The 13,482-nt window shown below is 28.1% G+C and overlaps 1 protein-coding gene across 1 annotated transcript; it reads right to left on the reverse strand.

Annotated features, from left to right (window-relative positions):
- Positions 1-11,356: 11,356 nt before the first annotated feature.
- LOC146944582 (transcription factor CPC-like) lies at positions 11,357-12,366 on the reverse strand. The gene is made up of 3 exons (XM_085742939.1): positions 12,252-12,366; positions 11,982-12,066; positions 11,357-11,840 (listed from the first exon to the last, which is right to left on the reverse strand). Exons 1-3 carry the CDS (start codon positions 12,304-12,306, stop codon positions 11,747-11,749), a joined length of 234 nt encoding a protein of 77 aa, XP_085599065.1. The 5' UTR covers positions 12,307-12,366; the 3' UTR covers positions 11,357-11,746.
- Positions 12,367-13,482: the final 1,116 nt, after the last annotated feature.

Genomic DNA, 13,482 nt, shown 5'->3' on the forward strand with positions numbered 1-13,482 from the left:
TAATAATTTGAAGTTTAAACATTAAATTAATGTTTTGTTCCTTATACGAATGTATAGTACCCTTTTTTTGGCAAAATGGGACTATATCATTTCTTAAAAAATCAAGGAAGAAATACAATCAGAAATAGAGTAATAAAAATGGGGCTAGACTCTAATAACAACAATGCTGTAGCAAAACAAATAAAGGGCTAGACTCTATTAACAACAATGCTGTAGAAGTCATAATGTATTGTTTAAGTAAAATTAGACATGCAGTCATTTAATCTTTATTTTTTTGAACAACATTTAATCTTTATTTTGGATTGGTCCTTTATATTTTATTTTATTTTGCGAATTGGTTGTTTATGGTAAATTTTGTTTGTATTGTTAGTCTTTAAATTATCTTATTTGTGCATAGCAGTCCTTTATGCTATACTTCAAGACCGTGTGAACCACAAGTTTTGTTGCACAAATTTTGTTTGCATCGGTAGTCATTAAATTATCTTCTTGTTGCATTGTAGATTTATATGTTATGTTTTGTGATTATGTGAACCACAAGTTTTTGTCAACTTGAAATCACTTCTCTATATCATTTTTCTCATCTTTATTTATTAATTTTGTTAGGTCTGCAGCAACTTAACCTAATTTTTTCCCTCCATTTTCTGTACTAGGTTAGCAGTAATTTAACCTAACAAATTCCATATAAAAAAAATGCATCGCACCAATTTCATTCCTATCCTCTTGCCTTTTTTTTGTCAATATTTTGTACACTTATTTGATCCTAAAAAAATGCATCGCACAATTTCATGCCTATCCTCTTGCTTTTTTTTTTCTTCAATATTTTGTACACTTATTTGATACTAAAAAAATGCATTGTTGTCCTCGTGAGCTTAGCTCAATTGGTATGGACAATGCATAAAATATGCAAGGCCTGGGGTTCGAACCCCGGCCACTACAAAAAAAAAATGCATCGCACAATTTCATGCCTTTTTTTTGACAATATTTTGTATTCTTATTTAATACTAAAAAATTCATCGCACCAATTTCATTCTTTTTTTTTACAATATTTTGTACACTTATTTAATACTAAAAAATGCATAGCACCAATTTCATTCTCATCCTGTTGCCATTTTTTTTTACAATATTTTATACACTTATTTAATACGTTTACAAAAAGAATACCCTAATTTCCATGCAAACTCGACTACCCTAATTTCCATGTAAACTTGGCTATATACACACCAAGCCCTAAACCGTGTTTCTCTCAGGGAAAAAAAACTCTAAACCGTGGTAAATTTCACACACAACACAATAATCATATATTTTGATATTTAGAGGTTTGCAAATTGGTTATAATGAGTAATAGTTTTTCTTATTATCTATAAGATATATAAATTTTGAATAAATATTATAATACAACCCAAAGTGAAATATTATATATGCAACCCGGGCAACGCCGGGTAAATAAGCTAGTTATCTTTTATTTAAATAAGTGTTTTTCACATGTATTTAGTTTTTTCTTTCGTGATTTCGTCATCTTAATGCGACATTGTTTTATTCATTGTCTTTGTGCAACATTGTTTGTCTTTTCCGTCAATGACTTTGGTATCGTCAACATTACAGATCTGGAGACAAAAGTATTCCAAACACTTGAATATAATCATATTTGTAGGAGTAAGTACATATTGTTTTCTTTTATTGACATGAATATTGTGAGTTTGTTAGCAAATTCATCATTTTTGTTTTTAGCTAATTTGTATTGTATCAATATACTCTATCAATTTGAATAAATGATTGTCGTTTATTTTTAGTCACAAAAAAACATTCAAGTGTCCATTCATCACGCCTCACACTAAAGATAAATGACTTATTGTTTTCTTTGAGAGATAAATGACCCATTGTTTTCGTTTCATAAATTTTTATTCATTCATGCTAAATAAAGACATTGTTGCAAACAATGAGATAATTTTGTACTTGCGATGAGTATAAGAGTATCAACCCTCCCTTCCATAGCGGTGGAAAAGGCTTAGATTGAAGGAGACCTTGGCGACAGAGCATCAAATGGTCAAGGTGGTTTGAGTAAGTCGATTTTAGGTATCATGTCGAGAGGGATGTTCCTGGTCTACGTATCTCTGAGCAGGGAAACAAAGTTACAAAGTTATGTATTTGTTTGGGACTTAGCCTTCACTGATTGAGTGAAGGACATATTTATATATGCGGAAAGTAATCTCTCTGTTAATGTCAAGGGAGCATATTCCTTAGTTATCTCCATCGTTGGTTATATATTATGGTCATTCTTATCCGATAACTGATAGCGAGCTTATCATTAGTTATGTCATGTCGTTCTTATCTGATAATTGGTGACGAGCTTATCTAGGATGGTCGATCCTTAAGGCTATATTTCTTACGATAATCTAAAGCCCCTACACACGAGGGATGTAAGGGTCTAGTGTTTAAGTAACTCATTTCAGTTATGACGGTTCAATTTTGTTATAAAGTTTATAGAGAATTATGTGTTGTTACATTATGAAAGTATTCTCGTCTACTAATTTAGTTTATATACATTAAAGTATTATGAAAGTATTCTCGTCTACTAATTTAGTTTATATACATTAAAGTATTTGTTATGAAATAAACTAAAAGCACAAGATCAAAGAAGAAGATGAAAGCTTTTGTATTATTCTCTTCACAAATGTATACTTTACATTGAGATATAAGTCCTATTTATAGGACACAAATGCGGTAAGTTACAAGTACATGAATGACCATAAGACTAAATGCCATTAACAATTAATATAGGCATTCACTCTTAGGAGTTAAGGAACATAGAAAGCTTTATGGAATATGGACATCCACATCATATTAATACAGTAGAAACTCTTTAATTTAATACTCGGTAAATTAATAAACTCTCTAAAATAATAAATTTGTCCGGTCCCGACTTGGGCCAATGTAAAAAATTGAAAAACTCGATAAAATAATAAGATAATAATTTTTCGGGAGATCCCTTTATAATTTTCGGTCCCAAGAAAATCATAAATTAATAAGGGTTAATAGGGTTTTACCCCCCTGCCATTTGGGGGCTTTTTGGTTTACCCCCTGTGGAAAAAAACTTGAAGATTCCCTCCTGTAAAATAAAGATTCTTTGGTTTACCCCCCTATAGCCAACAGTTAGCATCTGACTGAATAAATTTGATGACGTGTCGTGCTGACATGGTATTTTACTTACTTTTTTATTTTTTTAATTTCCACATGGCAAAATTAAATTTTTTTTATAAACCCAAAAAATCTTTTTATTTTAAAAAAAAAATATTTTTTTTTGACAAGAAAAAAAAATTATCTTAATTACTAAAGCTTAACCCTTCAAGCTATTGTTGCCCTAATATTTTCCCCCCATTTTTCCCTCCACTTTTCTGAGCCATTGGATCTTGCACATTTAGGCGCCATTCAATTTTAGCCATTGATCATCTTACTTAATGCCAGCCGAATTTTGTTATCAAGTTTGCTATAATTTTGGTCAGCCGAATCCTTATTTTTTAACCTAACAAATTTCATTCCTATCCTCCTTTTTTTTTAATCAAATATTTTCTACACTTTTTTTTTGATAAGCCAGGAGAGTGGACCAGCATCAAGCGGTATCATCGACATCCCAATTAGGTTGGCACCCCGAGACACCTCCATCCTATACCTCCACACTCAAAAAAAATTATGAAAAAAAGGGGAAAAATAATTACAAAAAGAGGGGGGACTAGACCAAAACCCTCAAAAGGAAACAACAGAAGCAAAACAGAAAAATAAACAGAAGCAATAGACCTCGAAAAACCAAACAAGGGAATCTGTAATTCGGAAGTCCACATCTATCCCTCAAGAAGTCAAGACCCACACCCGTGGAAAGAGTGTCTATCCAAACTTCACCAGTTATGGATAAGATCCAATGTGTCATCGTTTGTATATATCTATTGTTTCTGTAGACTTTTTTTTTTGACAAGTTGTTGTACACTTATTAATGATATTTTTTTTTTGTTACAATTATTAATGATATATTTGTACTATATTTATACACAATAGAGGATTTTAGGCTGAGTTTTGTTATTCAAACTATACCTTAAACAATTTTGTTTGTTACATTTGAAATTCATAAATATTTATGCTTATAATTTTAATCTATATAAACTTTTTTATATAAAATATCGTTCATAATCTATATGTGTTAGCGTAATAAAAAAAACGAAAAGACGGCTATGTGAATGCCCGTCTTTCCACACGTTGACATAATGTAAATCAATATTTTTCTAAATTAAAAATAAATCAAATTATTACGTGGTATATCCCGTCAAAATAAAACTATCACATCCCTCCATGAAAACAAAAGAAACAAAAAACTATCACATTCCTTAAAAAAAAAAAAAACTATCACATGCTTGAAAAATTCTATAAAAATCCTAACAAATCTTTTTCATTTTTATAAGTTAATATATATATATATATATATATATATATATATATATATATATATATATATATATATATATATAATGTTAGATATTCTCCAATCAACCTTAATTAACCCTAATCCCGCCCTTTTTGGCTGGGCTAAATATATTTTTTTTAAAAATTGTTTTGCAAGGAATATATATATATATATATATATATATATATATATATATATATATATAAATGTTAGATATTCTCCAATCAACCTTAATTAACCCTAATCCCGCCCTTTTTGGCTGGGCTAAATATATTTTTTTTAAAAATTGTTTTGCAAGGAATTGAACCAACTACCCATAACAACACCTTAGAGCTTTTACCACTAGACCACTAACATTTTTATTGAAATATAGTTGCTTCTAAAATGGATATGTAATCTTAAAGGCCTTTTTTTTAAGCCACTAACACTCATTTTTATTGTGTTTATTTTCATGTTTGATTAATTTCACATAATTTAATTTATGACTTTTATTCCATGTTCATTTTTGTTGATGCAAACTAATGTTATAATTTTCTTTTTTGAGATTTTGCATGTCGATCACTCTCAAACATCATTTAATTTCATTGTTTTTATTACTTTGAATGTAACTCTAAAATTAATAATATAGTCACTTTGATGTTTATATAAGAAACTCTACAAAACCCGTACATCGTACGGGTTAGAGTCTAGTATTTATCATTTATATGTCCTTTTATTTTTTATTTACAATTAAAAAAAAACTTAAAAACAAAAAAATCATCTTTCTCTCTTCTCTCCACCGTATCCTTTTCTTCTTCCCTTCTCTTCATCCTTTTCTTCTTCTTTTTCACTCCTTCAACAACAACAAAAACAAGAAGAAGAACAACAAAATCAAATCAATCATATCTTCTTCAACCCAATTTCAAACCAGGAAAACAAAATCAGATGGAAAAAATTTATTCAAAAACCCCAATTTTGCAAATCCCTAAAATCCCCAAATTTCTCTTGTAAAATTCGAATTGGACATGATTTTGATTCCTATTCTTCTTCTTTGAACAGGGGCGCATTTTGTTTCCTTCTTCTTCTTCTTTTCAAAAAAAATGATAAAAGGGTTGTTCAATTTTTTCTTGCCCGGATTGAGTTTCTATGATGTTGTGTAGTTTATGGAAAAGATGATGAGATTGATGTGTTGTTGTTGTTCAAATTTTGTTTTTATGATGTTGTGTAGTTTATGGAAAAGATGATGAGATTGATGTGTTGTTGTTGTGGATTGTTGTGTGTTGTTGATGTTGTGTTGATGAAGGAGGAGAGAAGAAGAAGAGAAGGCGCTGGAGAAAGAAGAGGAAAAAAAAAATTAAAGTTTTTTTAATAATCTTGATTTTTTTAAGTTATTTTTTAAGTTATTTTATAAGTGAGATGTAATAAAAAAATTAAGAATCTGGAAATGGGATTCACGTTGGAGAAGAAGAGAGAAAAAGAAATGTGATTTTTTTTTTAGTTTATCGAGGGTATTTTAGGTATTTCATCTTTTTTAACATAATTTTTAAAATTATATAATCTGAAAAATTATATTTTTATGGAAAATTATATAATCTGAAAATTCTATTTTTATTTTAATTGTCAAAATCTTAATTTCATTTTTTTCAGAGAAATTAAATATAGAAAAAATTCGAAATTTTTATTCCATAATTTTTATAAGAATTTGTTTTTTTAATTTCATTTTATTTTATTTTAATTTTTTTATGACATTTAGATTTTTAAAACATTCATATTTTTTTTAAAACATTCAGTTTTTTTTAAATTTAAAAAATTAGAAAAAAAATCAGATTTTTTTTTAATTTAAGAAGATATTTAAAAGTTCTGAAATTTAATTATCAAAATAAAAAAATAGAAAAAAATGAAATTAAAAAAAGTTTAGATTTTTTCAAAATAAAAAGATTTTTTGGGTTTATAAAAAAGATTTTTTTTTAATTTTTTTCTTTTTTTAATTATGCCACATGGAAATTAAAAAAATCAAAAAATAAATAAAATACCATGTCAGCACGCCACGTCATCAAATTTGTCCAGTCATATGCTGACTGTTGGCTTTGGGGGGCTAAACCAAGGAATCTTTATTTTACAGGGGGGAATCTTCAAGTTTTTTTTCCATAGGGGGGTAAACCAAAAGTCGCCCAAATGGCAGGGGGTAAAGCCCTATTAACCCAATTAATAATTCATAGAAACTGAAAAAATATACTAAGAATACATTAAACACATTTGTTCCTCTTGTTTACATTTACTGTACTTCAAAAGTCATTATTGATTTCCAATGCATATGAACACAATATTTACTAATTTACGTTGAGTCCCAAGGTTCGTTGCAACGTAATTCTAAGAGGCATAGACTAATTTGCCTTTTTGTTTGGTATGTACAGTATAATTACTTAAAAACTTTTTAAATTAATAATTATTAATTTATCGATAAATTAATAACTCTCTAAATTAATAAATTTCTCCGATCCTGACATTATTAATTTATAGAGTTTTAACTGTATTATTCATAACAGTATTATTTATTGTATATGAGTTTCTTTTTTTAAGAAGCATTTATTATATATTTGCATAGCGATAAATTTGTAATTTTTAGAATTTTAAGAGGATATATTTGTAATTTTAAGAATTTTAAGAGGATATTTATCTTCAGTTTTATATTATTTTATGATTTTTATTCTTACTTATCATTACTCACTCCATCCTATAATAACTGAGTCATTTGCAAAAAAAAAAGTCCTAAAATAACTGAGTCATTTCACTTTTCAATATGATATTAATTATTATTTTTTTCTTTATAACTCTAATTAATATTATTTTCATCACTCTCAATTTAATATATTCTACTTTACATTTATGATAGTGGAGAATGCACAAATACTTAACACAAACACAAGAACACTTAAAATTATTTTGCTCTCCTTCATTTATTTGTCATGAGATGATAATTAATACGTATAAATCGGTGCAATCATTAGTTTTGGATTCAAAACCTTAAAAAAAAAAAAAAATGAATATAAGTGGAGCTGGCCAGCTCAAAAAAGAGTGTATTATCCACATATGAGGAAGGATAAGATGATATAGGTGGAGCTGGCCAGCTGGGTTAGAACCCTTCAAGTTATAAGAAAATAATGTTTTCATTTACCCTTATAAAACATAATTTGAAATATAAAAAATTGATATATAATAAAAACTAATTATTTACTTAAAAAATGTATATTAAATAATTAATATTTTTTGAAAGGATTAAATAATTAATTTTAAAAAGTGATTTATAATTCATTTTATATTGTAAAAGTATATAAATAAATAAAAATTAATATTTATTCTTTATAAAAAATTAAAATAAACACAAATTTATTATAAACATAATAAAATTATTCTAAATTTTGCTATCAAATTTTAAATTTTTTTTTTGTGGTGGCCGATGTTTGAACCCTGGACCTTGCATATATTATGCATTGTCCTTACCAACTGAGTTAAGCTCATGAGGACAAATTTTAAATTTAATTTGATCACAAATATAATTTTATCATTTAAATATAATATATTCCATATCTTTTTTTGACTAATAATATATTCCATTTCATTATTTAGTTTATCTAAAACTAAAATATGTAATAAAGTATTTCGTTTCTTATGGCATGATAAAATGAATTTGTGGTGGCCGAGGTTTGAACCCCGGACCTTGTATATATTATGCATTGTCCTTACTAACTGAGTTAAGCTCATGAGGACAAATTTTAAATTTAATTTGATCACAAATATAATTTTATCATTTAAATATAATATATTCCATATCTTTTTTTGACTAATAATATATTCCATTTCATTATTTAGTTTATCTAAAACTAAAATATGTAATAAAGTATTTCGTTTCTTATGGCATGATAAAATGAAACTTATTTATCTTATTCATATCATATTTGTATTTCTTATGGCATGATAAAATGAAACTTATTTATCTTATTCATATCATATTTGTATTATTATCCTATTTGTCCTGACGATCATGTTGAAATTTGGGACCTAACTCAACCTTACAAAAACCTTACAAAACTGGCTTGTAAGGTGAGAATTGCCTCCTCTTTATATACTCTTCTCAAGAGTCTTATCTATCCGATGTGGGACTTGAGTTTTTCCCAATACACCCCTCACGCCCATCACTCTTTGGGCTTGGTGCGTGAATAGGTTTAGGCGGCCCTTGAAATCATGTTGAAATTTGGGACCTAACTCAACCTTACAAAATCGGCTTGTAAGGTGAGGATTGCCTCCTCTTTATATACTCTTCTCAAGAGTCTTATCTATCAAATGTGGGACTTGAGTTTTTCCCAATAGATCATCTATACTATATATAAAGAAAACTACCTCTTTCAGCACAGTTTTGGGTTGAAATTTTCTTTCCAAAAATACCCTTAATTTTTAATTTTAATACAAATAACACATGTAACAAATAGATAATAATAAATTTAATTTAAGGAGAAAACTTACACACAATTCCTTATGAATTGTTCTTAGTGTTAGCCAATTATAAACTAACACGTGGATTACTAATCCATGTCACTAATCATCTTCGTTAACCCTCTTTTACCTCCGTTAACCACAGATCAAACTCACAAAAAACTAGCACAAAACAAAAACTCATGTTACTTTTTTATCAGCCGATTTTATGTTGTACATCTGTGTTGTTCCCCTCAATACAACCGACAAAGTTTGCCAAGTATTTTCATATCCCTTCCACAAAAAACAATATTTCCATATTATTTTTTTAATATAAGTTACTCTTCCTTAGCCTTTGATCAATTGTAACAAACGTGAGCAAAAAATAATGGTAAAGATTAAACTTTAAATCATCTAGAAAAAGATTAGTAACAAACGTGAGCAAAAAATAATGTTGAAGATTGGATTTTAAATCCTCTAAAAAAAAATTAGTAATAGACGTGAACAAAAACTAATGTTAAAGATTGGACTTTAAATTCTTTAAACAAAGATTAGAAACAAACGTGAGCAAAAAATAATAATGTTAAAGATTGGACTTTAAATACTCTAAAAAAGATTAGTAACAAACATGAGCAAAAAATAATGTTAAAGATTGGACTTTAAATCTTCTGGAAAAAAAAGATTAGTATAAAAACGTGAGCAAAAAATAATGTTAAAAATTGGACTTCAAATCCTCTAAAAAAAGATTAGTAACAAACGTGAGCAAAAAATAATGTTTAAGATTTGACTTTAAATCCTCAAAAAAAAGATTAGGACTCAAAATATTTTGGAAAAAAATTTGTTAGCATTATATTAAATATTAGTTATCAATCAGTTTTCAGGAGAAGAACATAATTTGTTGTCATTTGATGAGGTTGAAGGGGATACTCATAAATTATATCAACAGGAATTCCTAAACTCAATTGCTCAAGGAAGTATCCCAACACATATTTCAAAGGTAAAAAAAGGTGCACCTTTGATGTTGTTGCGAAACATAGACCCTAGATATGGCCTGTGTAATGGGACACGATGTTATGTCGTGGTTTATTTAAGAATATGTTGGATGTTGAAATCCTAACAGGAAGCAAAGCTGGAAAAAGAGCATTCTTACCTAGAATTAAATTAAAAACAAATGTGAGTTCAGGACTTCTCTTTGTGCTTAGTAGAAAACACTTTTCCGTTAGACTAAATTTTGCTATTACCATAAATAAGTCACAAGGGCAGACCATTCTCAATGTAGCTTTATCAAGATGAGTTTCTCAAAATTCAACAAAAGTTCTCATTAAAGAAGGGAAAATAAAAGAAGAAGATGGAGACTTTACGAAAAATGTAGTTTTTAAAGATATTCTTTGACCGTAATCATATCAATGTTACTTTTACATAACATGTCATTTATACAATTATGTTATGATATTACTAATTACTACTCCCTCCGTTTCAAAATGAGTGTCGCTTTAGCCAAAAAAAAATTGTTTCAAAATGAGTGTCGCTTTCAGTTTCCAATGCAATAATAACTTTTTCTTTTCAATTGTACCCTCCAATTAATACTCTGCACATTACTTCCAAAGTATTACTTTTAAAACTAACCAATAGTTAATAAGGATGATTTGGTAAAATAATCATTCTCTTTCTCTTAATCATTGCATTTCTTAATATGTGTGTAAACACCTAAAACGACACTCATTTTGAAACGGAGGGAGTATTACAATAAACAATAAATGATCATTATTTTATCTTAATTTTATATGTAGGCAAACTAAAATATGTTGAGTTCAAAAATAATTTTGTTATATGCCTTAACAATATTTTGTTTATAAATCAATATATCAATAATTTCCATTAAATATTATTATCAAAAAAAAATTCCATTAATATTTTAAAATATAAAAATTTTAATCAAAATTATACAAACAAACATAAAAAAATAATCACATGCGTTAGCGCAGTAGAAAATAATTTCCGCTAGTGTGAATAAAAAAATGTTTTAATCTTGCTTGAAGGGAGGGATGCAAAATTAATAATTGAAAGTTGAAGAATTATTTTAGTAAAAAAATGTTAAAGAATTGTCAATTGTTAATAATTTTAAAATGGTTGTCGAGGTTATAATCTCATTTAGTTGGATTGAAATATGTCGTCTTAAATAGTTTTGATTAGTCAATAAAATTTAAGATACACAGTCTTCAAAAAATAAATTTAAAGATACAGTCTATTAATTTAAAAAACAAAATGAGAATTATACTCATATTTTTTCCAACAAAATGAGAATTATACTCATATTTTTTTTTCCCATAAAAGACTCTTAATAGTGAATATCGAATCGATAGAAAGTGTTTGAGTTTGAACTCGTTATTTAACATATTACTGATCGAACTTTACTTGTTTTCTGTTCAAATACTAAATTATCATTTATCACTGTCATTTTCGCATAAAATCTAGAGTGAAAAATCACTTAATAGATTGTTATTACATCATATTTGTGGATAAAGATGTAGGGATCTTTATTAATACAATAGATATATAAGTTATTCATAATTTCAAACCATGCATATGGATCAATATAATAGGAAAAAGGTGAGAACAACTTCGACCACCAACAAAAGATGCATATATAAAGTTGTTCATGTTCAGTTGACATCAATCAAAATCATTTAATTTATTTTCTACGATTTGTTATATATAGTAAAAAATAAATGAACGATTTTGATTTGTGTCAACTTAGATGAATAACTCTACCGACTTTTTGTTGATGGATAAATTACACAATAATTTGCCTAGGAACTTAGAATGGTACTTAGGATCAGCTAGCATTTAGCATGCAGTTGATGATGAGAACTTTGATGTCCAATACTTTTCAATATCTTCTGGGGTTCTTCCAGGGATTCTCCCAGCAATGAGATGCCATCTACAATTAACATGTCAAACAAACTTTAATTAGACCTTCTACAATACAAACACATGATACTAATTGCCTCATCAAGTTTGTGCAAATGCAAGGAAGATACCAACGAAGTTAATTAACATATATATGACAAATTAAGCTAACCTCTTTCCGACCAATCTAAACATTTTTGCAACGATATCTTCCTCTTCTGGGGAAAATTCCAGCACAGCCTCACGTTTCATCTGATCTGAGACAGCAAGCAGAAACATACAGATTCATATGATTTGGGAAGGGGTGAAAAATATATCGATTGAAACATATATTGATTAATTAAAAACATGATAGAAAAACCCTATATATATATATATATATATATATATATATATATATATATATATATATATATATAAGATGGTCAACTTGAAGTGGTACCTGAAGAGACATACTGGCCATTGTTTGCAGTGGTTGCATACTTTGAGTCACTCATGATTTTTTGAGCTGGGAAAAGATAAGTTTAACTCAGTTTATGTGTGCAGGCATTGGTATTGAGATAAGCATGGTTTTATACTATATTATATATAGAAGTGAACTTTGCTAGCTTGTTTAGAAATAGACATGTAGGGATAAGCATATACTACAGAAAATGACATGTATATATTTGCGGGTCATCTAATATATGTATTTCATTAACATGGTAATATTTTATTTTTATTTTACACTTTGAGAGAGTAATGTAATATGTTAATGATATATATAATTGGAAGATAGAAATAAAAAGAAAATAAAATGTTAAATGAATGTGTACAAATTTTTTAGTATATTTACCACCCAACAAGGTGGCTGCGAGTTTCAGTTGGAAAGGAAAGGGCTTAACATTGATATCCACAGTACATTATTGGAAGGGACAAAAAAACGTACCCTTAACTGTGAATAAGCATGCATGTGAATTTGGAATAGTCATATTAAAGACCTAAGTCTAGGTGATACGATGTAGACCTCACCTATATTATTGGAGAGTCAAAGAACCCCTATATCAAAAATAAAAACAACGTTCATTTACACGGTTTAGAAGATCACTGTATATGATTATTAACTTTGTTCTGGTTTCAATATAAAATTATGAGGTTTTTAAAAGTAAATTATGTGATTTTTTAGGCAAAACTACCATATATTTTTACCCCTAAAAATTCCTACCATCTATTTTTTTTTATCGATATATCACCTATTATTTGCGGTACCCTATTGAATATATTAAAATTAAAAGAAGAAGAAAAAGTTTAGTTTGGGGAAATTAGGGCAAAACCCAAACAAACAACTATGTGTACAACAACAATTTATCTCATTAAAAATGTTACTAAAAAAACTCAGAGAGATAAAGTTACGGTAACAGAGTGTAATGTAATGCAAGAAAACAATCACTTATCCGAGCACCTTCGACGACCATCACTTTGATCACCATTGACAACAGCTTCAATCACCGCTGATCACTATTATGACCACAACTCTAACCACCTCTAACTTCCTCTTTGACCCCATCACGCAGCTGGCAACCATCAACCACCACTTTGATCACCACCGATCGTCACTCTAACAATTGTCGGTGATTAATAATTTAGCAAAACCATGATTATTAACGAGATGGTTCTCTCAAAAGTTCCCACAT

Source organism: Medicago sativa, chromosome 2, assembly GCF_051527215.1.
Source record: "Medicago sativa cultivar Bolivia chromosome 2, Bolivia_mono, whole genome shotgun sequence".
Lineage (NCBI taxonomy): Eukaryota > Viridiplantae > Streptophyta > Magnoliopsida > Fabales > Fabaceae > Medicago > Medicago sativa.